At 40.6% G+C, this 15,816-nt stretch overlaps 2 protein-coding genes across 2 annotated transcripts; both read left to right on the top strand.

Moving 5' to 3' along the window:
* The first annotated feature begins 39 nt into the window (after window positions 1–39).
* On the top strand, window positions 40–3,997 carry LOC135344735 (uncharacterized). Its single transcript, XM_064541990.1, has 8 exons — window positions 40–816; window positions 877–989; window positions 1,210–1,615; window positions 1,992–2,097; window positions 2,266–2,495; window positions 2,941–3,142; window positions 3,239–3,348; window positions 3,617–3,997. The coding sequence occupies exons 1-8, from the start codon at window positions 40–42 to the stop codon at window positions 3,995–3,997; spliced, it is 2,325 nt and encodes a 774-aa protein (XP_064398060.1).
* Window positions 3,998–5,428: 1,431 nt separating this feature from the next.
* On the top strand, window positions 5,429–15,036 carry LOC135345247 (digestive cysteine proteinase 1-like). The gene is made up of 10 exons (XM_064542654.1): window positions 5,429–5,741; window positions 6,685–6,857; window positions 8,417–8,527; window positions 8,749–8,872; window positions 9,272–9,479; window positions 9,590–9,774; window positions 10,452–10,543; window positions 11,012–11,185; window positions 12,322–12,517; window positions 14,751–15,036. Exons 1-10 carry the CDS (start codon window positions 5,561–5,563, stop codon window positions 14,951–14,953), a joined length of 1,647 nt encoding a protein of 548 aa, XP_064398724.1. The 5' UTR covers window positions 5,429–5,560; the 3' UTR covers window positions 14,954–15,036.
* The last annotated feature ends 780 nt before the right edge of the window (window positions 15,037–15,816 follow it).

Here is a 15,816-nt window from a genome sequence, read left to right as displayed (position 1 = left end):
GCGCAAGACTCCCTTCTTATTGTGTCTCCAGAGACAAGCATGACTACCAACACGCAAAACTCTCTGCTCTTATCTCCTGTTGTAGACAGCAGCCAAGAGTTGTTTGTGTCCTCCAGCTTCACTAACTGTGATGCTGACTCCGAACTACTCGAACTCATGGATTTTGATCCCCAATTTGAAGCTCCTTTGAATTCAACACCTGTCAAGAAGCGAAGGACAGAAGATCCTTTGGAATATGAGAGTGAATCTCCTGTAAGCTCTCATCGGTTTCAATGTTGTGGAAGGGTGTGTATTGCTGCATTTACTCAGCAGGAAGTACAGAAAGTTAGAGGTATCTTTAACAAAAAGAGAAGAGCTGACCAGAAACAGTTTCTGTTTGATACCTCATTGATATTTATTCCCTCGTCAAGCAGACAATCATCGAGCTCAAGCAAGCTTACGATGATGCTCGAAGGAAAGCATGTATGCAAGAACGCCTTCTTGAATATTCTTGGAATTTCAAACAAGAGATTCAAAACAGTAACCGAACAATTCTCAAATGGCATTCACAAAGCCACTAGAAAACCCCACGTGAGAGCCGAGGCCTCAAAAACGTCTGAAGCCAAGACTTGGATGAGGCAATACTTTAATCTCATTGGAGATCAGATGCCTAACATCGATCGTGTACACCTTCCTCATTTCCTCACTAAGTACGATGTGTACGTCAGGATGAAGAGGGAGCTCATGGCTGGAGGAATCCCAGAAGATGCTGTTGTGAAAGTTTCTACCTTTTATCGCTTTTGGAAAGAAGATTTTTCGAAGGTGCTCATTCCCAGTGTAAGTATTCTATTATACTATTATTATATAACCATAACCATATAATTATCCAATTTACAGCAAAGCGCTTTCAGCAAGTGTGATATTTGCACTAAGTTTGACCAGGAAAGAATGAAGAGTGGATGGAGGTGTGGATTTAAGGAGGAGTATGATCAACATCTACAGATTGTTCAGTAAGTGACTCTGCAAGCCTTTACCTTGTATTCGAGTACACATTACATTTCCACGCAATTAATTCTTTGCCTTTAGTCAGACAGCAAGTAAATGTACCTAAATTACTCGTCCCATGTGCATAATTATACATCCAAAACGTAATTATGCATGGGTGCATAGGACTCACAATTATATGCATACGAATTTTATTCCATCTTGCTATTATTATTATGGTGACAGGCAAGAAAGGCGGAAGTATTATGGTCATCGGGAAAAATCTAGAACAAATCCACAACACAGTGTTACCATCATCATTGATGGCATGGATCAGCACAAGACCAATCTTCCTCGCCTCGCAAAGATCCCAAAGTCTGTGCAGGGATTGCTTCCTCTCAGAACACACGTCACTGGAGTGCTAGTACACACCCGGGCACCTCATGGAAAGTTAGCTCACGTCTACATTGACATGCTGCAATTCCCTCATGACTGCAACGTTACGATTCATGTGCTGCTCAAATCCTTGATTGCTCTAGATCATCTCCCACCAGTTCTCAACATCCAACTGGACAATACAGCAAAAGAAAACAAAAACAAGTTCTTCCTGGGGTTTTGCGCATTGTTGGTAGAACGAAAGATATTCACTAAGGTATCATTATAGTAATTATTACATAGCAACTGCATAGCCTCGAGACCAGCCGTTCGTTATCTGAAAGAACGCCTGGTCAAGTTCCAATGTAGCACTCGTTCTATGGTCCAGGAATTTCTTGGACCGGTAATTGCCCGCACAAGGTGTATTACCCATGAATATCATTATGATGCTATAAAACGCTGACTCAGCTAGACAAGTTGTACATTAGAACTTGACCAGGCGTTCTTTCAGATAACGAACGGCTGGTCTCGAGGCTAGCAACTGCATGCACTGCCCTGCCCTAATGACTATAATTATAATCATTCATGCACACATTGTCAATGCATGGTTGCCCATGCATGCATATGACACTGTATACATTGTGCTATAATAGGTGCGGGTAAACTTCCTACCTGTTGGTCATACTCATGAGGACATTGACCAGCTTTTCTCAAGGATATCTAAGCAGCTCACTCTAAAAGGAGCTGAATCTTTACCAGGTAATAATTATGCATTCATAATTATACATGTAGTATGTAGGTATTATGCATGGTGGTCAATTATAATTATAGCTATAATTATACTTCCTATAAATTATAAATTTATTAAGGTTGGTTTTGAATTGATTGTGACATTACATAATTATTGTTGCATGTATAATTGTACAGATCTCCAAAAGCAGATTACACAGTCAAGCACACCTACCCCAACGGTTGAGGTACTCAATACTATTTCTGATGTGAGGTCGTGGCTGGAACCTTGTATTGACGGACTAAATGGTCACTCTCTTCCACATTGCTTCAAATTCTTTTTAGAAGATGGGAAAGCTGTGATGTATTTTCGGCATTGGAGCAGTGATGCTTGGTGCAATGCTGATGTAGCAGTGAAACTACTTCTGGCAAGTCCGCATGTAATAACGTTTTTTTGTCAGTGATCATAATAAATACCGTACAAGCACATGCATACTACATTATGTATGGCAACACACTTTGTGTTAGGGTGTATGCAGTTGTTATAATAATTAATAGCAGTTTTTTACAGACGCTGAAGTTCGAACCATAAGTATATTCTACAGCTCTCTAGGCCCTGATAATACACCCATTCGATTCTTGAATTCTTTAAAAAATTAATGTGCCTATTATGTTCATAAAAATTTGGATTTTGCACTATATAGCGTAACATTTTTGAGGGTTAAATTTTCGCTGATTCGTGCATTTTACTGTAACAAAAATGGACAATGTATTTATCGACCTACACCTCTTATGGCTATAAATTAAGCTCATGCATTCGTATAGATCAAATTACACTTTTTTAACTTTACATGCAAAATGTTTACTGTGCAGGAGATTCCATGTGGCATTCCAAATAGAGTTCACCTGTCTGACAACAAGATAGACCTGCCACGTCTACACATAGATATTCCAAAGTTTTATTCTTGGATCTCTGATGATGCTCGTATTTGGTGGGAGCAATTTGATATGGACGCTGTCTACTCTGATGATGAATTTGGAATTACCCCCTGGCCCTTGCTACATCTCCAAGAAGGTGAGCAAACTCTCATTTCAATCAGAATTATATACGTAACACCATAATATACTTTACATTACGTATATCACTTATATTCTAATAATTATTACACAGTTCGTCAACTGGCCCAACTCCCAGCCTCAGGATCAGCAGATATGAGCTGTGATGCGCCTCAGAATACCCAGCTTCAAGCTCTATTTGCTGCAGAGAATGAAGAGTGCAATGTAAGCAATAATTATACGACAGTTCAGCACACCTATTGCACTTTCCCTAAATTTATAATAACCTAAATTTAGGTCACTTTGCATAATTCTTCAACTTAGGTATATACGTAATGTATAAGTATATACACACAATTCCCTAAATTTAGGTCAATGTGTGCATGCACACACACAAATTATACCATCCCTAAATTTAGGTCACTGAGTAGGCTTCCTAAATTTAGGTTGCTTTGTTCACATGGTATCTACCTTCAAATTCAATGTCATACAGGTGTACACTGGGGCCTACCGAAAGCAATCACGGACAGACGTTAGGGAGGTGCAGGATTTAGCAGGTCTCAAGATTGATCAGTTGCTGGCAGTCAGAAGCTGTCCAAGCAGTAACATCGAGCCATGGATTGCTCAACTTCGATCGATCTCAGATTCAGAGGTAGGAGTTGTCTGGATGGAAGGGAAGTACAACAGCAAATGGAAAGTGGCAAGAAGACAGGATCCAGAAAACAAGAGGAAGCGAATTGAGTGGGAAGATTCAGTCACGAAATCCTCAATACTCTTGTACGATTTCCAGTTGACGTCCACCGGTCATCTACGTAAAAAGACAATAGAACATTTAAAGAGTGTATACCAAGAGCTAAAGCAAAGTAACACCTAATGTTGTGTATATTTCATTCTGTTTATCGTGATACAAAATATATCTCTGTTAGCTTCTCCAAATCTAGTATGCTAAACAGAGTCAATAAAAACAAGTTAACACAACCATGGAATACAACAATAACATAACAATGCAGATAAGATTTACAAATAGACAAAAAATCAAACAATTTTTGTTTCACTTAACTAATAATACAGTGAATTCTATTCTGATCCTGCAAAAGAGAAAGGGAACTTTTAACAGTGAATGTGTTATATAGTCTCATGAATCAGCTCAAGGAGACGTGAGTTAATTCATGGTCCACGCTCCATGTATACCTTAATACCTCGATTTAAAGCGACACTTAAACATTCTGCAAGAGACTATGTTGCACACAAAACAATAATTATGGTGCTATATAAGGGGCAAAATATTGATTCAGAAATGTCGCATATAATTGAGTGTCGCAGATTGTGGGTTACATCAGGCATGCATTTTATATGTATCTTTGTCAGGCTTGTACAGTAATTATTAGTTCCTCTCCGTGAGGTGCAGCTGATTTATGAGACTGAGTCTTACACAAATAAGTAGCCTCAATTCCAGTGTCGGCTGTAATAACCGCGCATGCGCTATCATGTATTATATCATTGTCTTTGATGACTGCATAATTATACAGTCACCCATGCATTTCCATGCATTAATAGTAAAACATGACACCTATAAAACTAATCTACCCTACAGCGCACGCATGATAGTTTGTTCTAGAATAGAGTTAGAAACTAGATATGAGTTCACGTTCTTTAGAATCTTGGCGTGACACCACGCACACTGGAGCCTCTCGAACTGTGAATTTTATTTCGAATGTTATTTCAGTACACCTCCACGATCGACCTGAAAAGCATGCAGGACATGCAGGCGCAGGCGTGTCATGATAATCCCTATACTGACAGTGTAGCCTCGATTCCAGGCCTATTTAAATCGGCCTGGATTTAAGGTTAGATATACCGTATAAATTATAGCGTGTATAGGCCTCTATATGTACTCTTAGGGCATAAATGTTCGCGGTTTTCGCTGATTAACCATGCATGTACCGCGAACATTTATACTCATTATCGCACACATGCATGCATGCATGCTGCAGAATGCTATTCTTTGAATATTAAATCCACGAAAAAAACATCTCCGTCATTCTGCAAAAGTTTATAGTCTATACTCTCGAAATAATTATAACCCGCTATGCGATATATATTATTAAACGGTGACTTGCATGCATGCGCATGGTTGTTAATTAACCAAGCATACATTCAATAATTATGGTATGCAGTCCACTAGATCTCTATTCTTACACTGACTCATCATACAGTGTCACTGGTTTTTGGCATAATTAATGTTATCCATGTGCACACAAGGTCGTCAAGCGGTCAGCCTCCTTCACCGCATCAGGCATGGCCTCCTAATGAAGTGCGGCCTGGCACATAATTATGCTGGTCGACTGGAGAGCTAGAGGCAAGGAGAGGCTATTATTGTAATAAGAGGACTTGACAAGAACAGACACTTTCTGCAAACTTTCAGTGCTCTCAAACGATGTTGAGAGTTCTTTCCCTTCTCCTGCTAGTTCAGCTGTGTGTTGCACAGCAGTTGGAGTGGCCCAAACAGTACACTGCCAAGGGTCAGATCATCCTGCCTTATGGAGACATTGTGGAACCCTTTACTGCCTATGTTGACATGAGTGGCAAGGGAAGGAGCAGGATAGACTATTATGGAGGTAACTTGAGTAGTTTTCTACACACACAAAAAAAAGTATTAGCATTATTTTATGCATGCACTCGTGAATTGCATTTTTGCGAGTATAACTCTATAGGCAAAACATAGCAGATATTAAATTATGGTTGAAGCTAGGGTATACGGTAGACTCTGCTATTCCGGCTCTCTAAAGTACAGCCACCTCAATATACTGGCCATTTGGTTTGGCACGGATTGCTAGCTAAATGTTTACTGCACAAAACTCGCCCTGAAATGCGGTCATTCGCTATTCCATATACTGTCCAGTGCTGGCTGCCCTAAACTATAGGTTTTGACGTAATTTTATACGTTTATTACGGCCGGATATGACGGATATGACGTTTTGGGTGTGGTTTGGTAGGATTACACTTAAATAGAGAGCACAATGATTTATTATGATTTCTCGAGACAAGAACCGCAAAATTAGTCATTAGTTTCGAGGTAAAGTTGTTTTTTAAGCTGCGGCTATTTTCTGAAATACAGCCACCTCGCTATTCTGGCCAAGCTGTACTGTCCCAAGGGTGACCGGATTAACGAGAGTCTATACCGTATTTACGTGCACCAATCAACTACACTGACACAGTGTTTGTATTCAGTCTGTGCTCGAAGCTAACACGGTGCTAGAGTGAGTGGTTGCTGTCTGCTCAGTTCCCTTGACAATGGGGCTCTGCATGCATGTGTCAAAGTAATCAAACAATAGTTAGCTCATCTCTTATATAAAGTGGCTGTACACAATTATCATGTCTTTGGAGTCTTTGGAGTCTTTGATGATGGAATCATGAATGAAGAGTTGATAAATATCTGCTTTCATGGACTTGTTTTCTATTTAATATCACACTCACACTTTGTGTTGTTCAAAGGTCCTAGCTTTTTATACTAGCTCATTTAACAGCGCCCCCCCCCCCCACACATATACGCACATGCAGATACGGCTGTGATACTCAACCTCGGTGACCAAGGTGACAATGGAACCATGTTCAAGATAATTCCCGAGACTACTAAAGAGTATGTCAATGTGAAGACTTGTGTCCAGCTGCCTGGGATTAGCGTGGCACCTGTGAACCCCCAGGGTGTCCTCCCAGACATGTCTATGTATAAGGTGAGGGTCGAAATAAACTTTAATGGGAGATTCTTCTAATGTATAGTGATGGGATGGGATATATTGGAGATCACCTGTGTAAAGTGAATGTGTCTTATACTATATTCTTAAAATTTTTATGTGTTGTTAGTTGTCAAATAAATCCCCTGCACATGCAGAAACCTATGGTTTTATGTCTTCTTTGTGTGAAGAGGTTGTAAGGTTGCATAATCATGTGAGGCTCTGTGGTGACCCAAACATGACCTCTTGGTGGTATCTTGGGTCTGTTGTTGCATCATTCTGAGGTTTTCCCAAACCAATGGCTTAACCAGAGCTGGGAAGTATGTTTTCCCAAACCACCGCATGGCTCAACAAGAAGAAGTACGACATCCATGGGTCAAAAGAAACTCTTTATTATCTCTAGGTTAAAGTTCAACTGCGTGTTACCTGCCAAACAGAATTAAGCACTGGGCTATTTTTAGCTATTAAGAGTCTGATTCGTACACTGTTTGATCTAGGTTATAGCTATTAGCTTAATCAATCATCGTTTCAGCTTCAGAATCTTCAGGAGGGAGGCCTGGAGTTAACGTTACTATGAGTATCACTTCGTTTGATGTGCTATTGAACTTTGACCCATAAGGAATGTGGGTTAAGACTCGCGGATGTCGTACCTCCTCTGGATGAAACTATTGTTATAACAATGGAGCATGTATTGTTTAGCAGCTCAATAACCTTTTGTTCTGGGAAACCCCCTAGCTCAGGTCTGCACAACCTCTTGTATACTGGGAAACCTAGCTGAAATATATGTTTTTCATTGTTATGCCTCGGTGCGCATGCGCATCAAGCGAGGTATACGGCAGCGTGTATGTGTGCGTATGTGTGTGTGTAGACTAAACGTTACAGCTGCTCAAGGATCAATGAAGTGAAAGTAAGAGTTTCTATAGGCTTCTAGTCATGTTTTCTTGGATTCGTATTCGTGGATTTGCAAAATAAAGCTACGTTTTCGAGTTATGCCTAGTTTGGCTTATGGAATGCCATTGCAGCCTTTTCAGAAGAGCACGTAGCCAAACTTGTTCACCAAGTGTAATTGCTACTCTACTTAGTAGTTAGCTCTACTGCACTAGAACGCTAGCTTTTGATAGCTGCAAGAGTGAGAAGAGAGCTGCAAGGCTCTGCTGACTTGCAGCCATTAATTTTAGACTTGAACTTTTGACATCAATCGTTTTTAACAACAATCATCGTCGATCATTACCCACTCCTTGAGTTTCTCTGATTCTGGAATGAATCTGGATTCTGCATGCAGCAAAATTAAACATGTTTCATAATCAATGTGTGTATAAAAGCTAGCTTTATTGTTATAATTATAGCTTAGGCACCTCCACCGAGGCATCAGCACCCGTGGTGCTTTCATTTAATGTGCACTCCCCCCCCGTACAGTATACGATTGACTTAATATCCACTTAAACCTCCGCACACTATACGATATCTCAAAATGGTAATTATAATGGATACAATTACATGTACAACTGCATGCGGGGCTTGTCTTGAGCTCATTGTTCAATGTCCACTCGCCCGTACAGTATGCGGCTGACTTTATGTACAACGGTGTGATGTCAGAGGTCTACATGTCCAATAACGCTGAGGAAGAGAAGAACAACAACTACACTCTCATTGTCAGGAAGGATAATAAGGTGAGGGGGTGTGGCTTTGATAGTTTTGGTTCTGCTGAACTGATTGATTCTGTTAGCCTTACTATCATGTTGCATTGCATGATAATTATGTTTATAACAATAACCAAGTTGTTTGTATTACTAACCAATATTTTAGTGCCTAAAACTGTCTACATACGTCATATACATGTGTAGCTCCGTTAACTCACACTGACAAATGTATATATTGTTTGTCCATGCAGAATCCTATTCTCCTTCGATTTGTTGGTCTTGATCGTCTCTTTGGCTCACACTACGATGAGTACGTGATCGAATATTCTGACTTTCAGACCACCGTGGATGCTACTGTGTTTGACTACGCCAAGAGTAGGTTAACAGAAATTAGGACCTTAATAATATTATATTCAGAAGCTGTTTTCTAATTGATCTTAAGACCAAAGTCCTTGATATCATGCAGAGTTTTGTGCATTAACAGAAGCTTTCAACTAATGGCTATTGCATGTAGCATGCAGGCAGACTTATTGCTACGATAACCTACTTGCAGTTAAGAGCTTATACCATATTGCTACAGTATACAATGTTTTTCGAGTGAATAACACAGTTATGCAAATCAGAAGAATATTTGACACTTTGCTATCCAACTTTTGCGATCAACCAAGGATCAGCCTACAAGCCCCGGTGTAGGTATTTGCAATCCCATGCTATAGGCACTCCAATTAAAGTATTAATGTTTGTGTGTGTAGTGTGATATTACTTTGTTTGCAGAGTTCACCTGCAAGTCTCCGAGTAGTGTCGTGTTCCCTATGACCGAGAACCCAATGTTTGAATTTGTGGGGGCGGGTGAATACGAGGAGAAACATCGCAGCTACAAGGTGGACTCAGACTTTGAAGAGTTCAAAGGTCAGCACAGTCGCCAGTACGATAGTGAGGGGGAGGAGGCAAAGAGGAAGACTCACTTTAGACACAACCACAGGTGCGTAGGTCATTGAGGCAATTAAGACTATCATTTTAAGATTCTGCAGTTACTCATCTGCAGTTACTCATTTTTATTTTTCCTCCGCCCACACACCACACCCCTTGCAGGTATATCCACTCGATGAATCGTCGTGACCTCCCCTACAAGCTGAGGGTGAACCACCTGACTGACCTGGCTGACGGGGAGATCTCTCGTATGAGGGGCTACAGACACACCCCTAACTCCCCTCGGGGCACACTCTACAAGCCCTCCATTAGTGACGTCCCACAGTACTACAACTGGAGACTCAGAGGTACAACTAGTCTACTGACTACCTTGAGAGCTTAGGTGTTATTAATTACACTTCAGTGTGCACATGCACAAGCGAGTTATACCGTAGTGTGTGCATATGTGTTTGTGTGTCTGTCTGTGGACTGCTACAGCTGGCTAGCTAGGATCAATGAAGTGCAAGAGAATTTCTATATGCTTCTAATGAAGTTTTACTAGGTATCAATTTATGGCTTTGATGTTAAATGCTAGCTAGCTACAGTGTACATGCGGCCTTTATTCAAGGTACATATTCGCAGCTGAAGTGATCCTGTACCAGGAACAATGGAAAAGGGTCACTAAAGTAGAAAGCTAGAATTATGATTGTGATTGTGGTTGTTGCTATTCTAACCCCAGAACATACCAAGAGCCATATTTCTAAGACTCCAGGCTAGGCTTCTTTGCTGTGATTACTCATGCACTACTAAAACTCCGTTTTCAAAAGAGTCAGCATGCCTCTAGTATACTTAATTATTGCTCCTAGCTGTTCTTGCTACTGACAGTCAGCTTCCATGCTCATATCTATTAGTTTGCTGCATTTATTGTATAGCTCTCTTCTGGTTTCTATATATAGATCTACATGCATATTCATGTCAACAGCTGGGGGTTAGCAGTTCAGTGCTCTACTTATAGTTTGTGTATTCCCCGCCCACCCCCTTCCAGGAGCGGTGACCCCAGTCAAGGACCAGGGTATCTGTGGCAGTTGCTGGAGTTTTGGAACCACTGGTACACTGGAGGGATCCTACTTCATTAAGGTACTCAACTATTTCTGCACCATCAATTAGTGTTTGTATTACAATTCGTGCATCAATCAACTACACTGACACATGTGATTGTATTCAGTCTGTGCTCAGAGCTAATACGGTGCTAGAGTATGTGCCCTTGACAATGGGGCTCTGGGTCAGAGTAGTCAAACAATAGTTATGCATACACTGTAACACCACCAGCCTACATCTGATAACAAGATAAGAAACCATTACAACCTATTTTGGCTTTGAGATAACTTTGATGTGCCAACTCTAGACACGATTCTACAGAATGGTCTAAGACTGAACAATATGTGTCTGCTTGTGTCCCTAATCCTACAGTTTGCATTATGAACTTGCCTTTTAATAATTAATAATTATTTTGTGTACACTTTGTACATAATTATAATCTCAGAGTTTGCCTTTGCCACTAGTGACAAAGTTTGACTGTATTCTGATGCATTACCTCTCCTGCAGAATGGGATGAAAGGACTCCGCCCACTCAGCGAGCAAGCTCTCGTCGATTGCTCCTGGGGATACGACAACTTTGGTTGTGACGGAGGCCTCAACGAGAACGCTTACCAGTGGATTATAGATAACGGGTGTCTACCAACAGAGGAGTCGTACGGAGGAGGGAGGTACCTCATGCAGGTGGGCGGGGCTTATTTAAACAGTGATAACTAAAAGTTGGTTTATACGTGTTTAGGAATTTGTGGAAGCTACTACTCTAATCAGTGTATGAAATTAACACCATAATTATTTTAGTCTATAATATTATTACACGTTCACTATGGTATGTGATGCATTGTCCCCATTCCAGTAGCCTCGATTCCAGGCCGCTCTCAATTGAGAAAGACGGCCTGGTATACACTGTCTGCGCATGCGTCAATTGCCCCAAGATTCTTGGGGATCGAGATATCTTAGTAAATTAGTCAGTATATTGTATATTTTACAATGATGTCATTGCACAAATCATTAATAAAATAACACAGCTACTTACAACATTTATGACCTAGACTAGTGACTAGTTTTGTTGTGATGGCTTGTACTTCTGTTCTGCTCTTGTTCAAGCTCTCTCCAGTGTTGAAAAGTCAGGTTTTGTCTTCTTTTGTACTGTGGTAGAGTGGTGGGCGTTTTTCTGTCAGTACCTACCGGCTCTGGCAAGTCTACTTGCTTCCAGACGCTTGTTTGATGCCATCTCAGTAAGATCAGTGCTCCTGTATGAGCCTAGAGTTGTGATGGAGATTTCTCTCTAATAGTTTAATCAACCACGTGGGTGACCATAGTATAAAAGGTTAATTGATAAATTACAAAGAGTTTTACTAACAAATGTACTATTAAATCCACCCATGCGCAAACAAACGGTGGTTACCAGGCCCTCTAGTGAGAGGGGCTGGGATCGAGGCTACTATTCCAGGTTCCTTTTTAGTGATGTTATAGTGATTAGCCTTTTGTATCCATAGCAATGCTATCTTAGTCTACTCACATAACTTTCCCTATACTGACAATTAGAGATTGTGAAAATATTCAGATCACTTGACTGATCCCTAGGGTGTTATTACTTCTCACTGAGTTCATGTGAAACGCTGGATGAGAATTGCACACGTACTAACTGACAATGGAGAATTACGATATCCACTTGATTTTTGACTACAATTATAGCTTAATCCTGTAAATGATATGTCGTGTTTTTTAAACTAAGTCTGTGTTAATTAAAGCTAAATTATTCTGTAGTGCCCGTATATTCAACCTCACACACACACACACACACACACATGCTACTTCAGGACGGGAAATGTCGGGTCAATGACACTGGCACGAAATGCGGAGTACAGATCTCAAAGTTTTACACCGTGCCCTCAGGCGATGTGAGTGCCCTGGTGATGGCTATTGCAGAGAATGGGCCCATTGGAGTTGCCATTGACGCTAGTCACAAGTCCTTTAGCTTCTATTCTCATGGAGTCTACTATGAACCAGATTGTGGTGAGTGTGCATGGTTGGTGTGTGTGTGTGTGTGTGTGTGTGTGTGTGTGTGTGTGTGTGTGTGTGTGTGTGTTCGAGGTTTCAAGATAAAATTATAAGAAAATAATAAATAACTTTTGGGTGGAATTGTGTCCACTGCTCATATTACTAACTCAAAACGGGATGCTCGCTTAATTTACTTTTCAATCATATTGACATCTGATGTTTATTTTATTCCAGAGGTATGTACATATTAGTTTGTTATGTTCTATTGTTGTATGCCAAGACCTCTACTATTGTACATAGTTACGTGTGGACATTATAGGGCGGGGAAGTAGGTATTTAAAGCCTTAATTAGGGAACCTTTTAGGAGGGTAACTAGAAACACACACAGCAAAGGATAATCAAAAGAGAAGACACACAAACAAACCAAAAACATTTTTTTTTTTTAAATAAGATACAGTCAGCCGCTCGACCTTGAGAATCGAGAATGGGGAATTAAAGATCTTTGATGACGTCAACTCTCTTCCCTCGACTGACCGTATATTCACAGTTGTATTAGTACACTAATTACACATTGAGTACCTCAAGTATGGACAGTATGGGGGTATATTATAGACGTATAGGGGGAGAACAGATATTCTTGGGTTTATGCATGTAATTCGTAATTTGGTACCCGTATCGGGGTCTCCCATATTTTATTTCTATATAGAATATGTATATGACAGTTGATAAACTTATAGTGTGCCAGCTAGCAGCCAGTACTAAGCGTGGGTGTTAATTAAAGCCAGCAACATACATTGTAGGTATTGTATTTGTTATAAGTAGCTTACTTTATTTTCTTTCTCATGAAGCTTTGCCATGTGTTTTCTAACTGCTGATGTTCATGTGATCTATGACTGTGATTTGGTTGGCTGTTCACTGTTTTATGTTTGTGGTTTGTCATGGTGTGGCCTAGTACCCCATGCTATTATTTGATTAGGTGTTGAAGATCAACCTCTAGTTTGAACATTAACCTCTGATTTGAATTCTTAGAGTTAGGTCCAGGCATTAGTCAAAATAAGTGTGTGTGTGTGTGTGTGTGTGTGTGTGTGTGTGTGTGTGTGTGTGTGTGTGTGTGTGTGTGTGTGTGTGTGTGTGTGTGTGTGTGTGTGTGTGTGTGTGTGTGTGTGTGTGTGTGTGTGTGTGTGTGTGTGTGTGTGTGTGTGTGTGTGTGTGTGTGTGTGTGTGTGTGTGTGTGTGTGTGTGTGTGTGTGTGTGTGTGTGTGTGTGTGTGTGTGTGTGTGTGTGTGTGTGTGTGTGTGTGTGTGTGTGTGTGTGTGTGTGTGTGTGTGTGTGTGTGTGTGTGTGTGTGTGTGTGTGTGTGTGTGTGTGTGTGTGTGTGTGTGTGTGTGCAGGTGCATGCATGTAGTTTGTGCGTGTGCGTGTGCATGTATCTCTAGAATGTTGTGTTTACAGTTATGCATGCAGTCTGGTGTCTCACTTGGTTAGCCACAAAATTTGGAGCATAGATGTGCACATGCACAAAACATGTACAGCAGTTTTAAGCACCTTTGCAACACGCACACAAAATTAATGGTACACCCAATGTAAACCCACAATGTAAACATAGACTACACCCGGGACTATACTTGAGTGGTTTCTTTACTAATTGCAGTATTAAATCAAAATTGGCCAATGTACTAACACAACAACTATAGAGATGTATAGCTATATACAAGGTTGCAGTAATAAGGCCTATACTCCACAGATCGACGTGAGATGGAGAATGGTGCACCAGAGGTGTCACTGTGTACTCATATCACACAAACTAATAGCTTAGCGATTTGAAATGTAAACATTGACAGCAGTGGTGTAGGAAGAGAGTTATCACTTACAGAGCATGGATAGTAGAAAGAGCTTATAAACTGATAAGCATGTGCACACAATTAAAGTGTGCCTGCAAGGGGATCTTGGGGTTGTCCCCTAAAAATATATTAATATTGCATGCTCTGGGGTTGATTGATGTATTTGCGTACAATTAAACGCTTGATTCTTTAATTCCATTAAGCTTGGGAAAAAAGCAAGCATGCAGTGTTAAATAAAGGGGGTCTGGTTCCTACACCACTGGACAGTTAGGAGAACACTGAAGATGGTCTCCCATGCACCAACCACAATTTACTGATTTCTTAAAACTGCTGTAACTCTATAGTCCCAAAATTAAATGCACATGCACACACACCCACCTACCTCTACACATGCACACACACCACAGGAAATAAATCTGAGAACCTGGACCATGCCGTCCTTGCCGTGGGTTACGGAACGCTGACCCCTGGTGACCCGGACAGTGAATACTGGTACGTCAAGAACTCGTGGTCCACTCACTGGGGCAACGATGGCTACGTGCTCATGAGCAGGAAGAACAACAACTGTGGGGTCGCCACTGACGCTACCTACGCTGATGTCAAACTATAATTATGAACCAGCTATAATAATTATTAGAAAAATTATAGTTTTTGTCCTCCTCTGAACTGTTCTCATGATTATGTTTAACTCAAGGTACACATGAATGACGTAACAGATTGGAGTTATGCTCTGGTTTCTACGCTTTTTTTGGTGTTCCCCTGGCCAATCCTAGCAATTTTTACATTATTATGCCTCGAGGCGTAGCCGCACGAGGGATATGGTAAAGCTGACTGTGTGTGTGTGTGTATTCCAGCTATAACTGCTCAACGGTTGCAATGTAACGAAAACTAACAGCTTCTATAGGCTTCTAGCCACGTTTTCTTGGATTTTGATTCGTGGATTAGCAAACTAAAGCTTCTTTCTCGAGTTATGGCTAGTTTGACTCACATTGAAGGCTGTTGCAGTCTCTTCAGAATCTTTCATAGCATCATCTGTCCGCACAAACTTTCTATTCAACATATGAGTTAGCCTTGCACTAAAGCGCTAGCTTTTTGTTAGCTACAATACTCAGAAAATATATGTTAAAACAGCTAGCTAGCAGTAGCCATTTGTGAAATTGATCTCTTTGGACACACCCTTTAATTATTCCTGTGGATGTAATGCGCATGCGCGCTCATTCCCATGTGTGAGAAAATAATATCCAAGATCCTCCTGGCAGAATCATCTTTGTCTTGAGGGCCTGGTAAGCCACAAAACACTACCATATAACAATATAGATAACAATATGCATGTACACAGGTCTTAGATATTATATACACTGAACTACAGATCCTGGAAGAATCAATTTTCTTCTTTCTTGAGGTCCTGGTAAGCCACATAATACAACAATAGATGCATGTAAATAAGTCTTTTCTTCTCAGTGACTTTATATA

Source organism: Halichondria panicea, chromosome 12 (genome assembly GCF_963675165.1).
Source record: "Halichondria panicea chromosome 12, odHalPani1.1, whole genome shotgun sequence".
Taxonomy (NCBI): Eukaryota; Metazoa; Porifera; class Demospongiae; order Suberitida; family Halichondriidae; genus Halichondria; species Halichondria panicea.
This window is presented reverse-complemented; position numbering and strand designations above follow the sequence as displayed.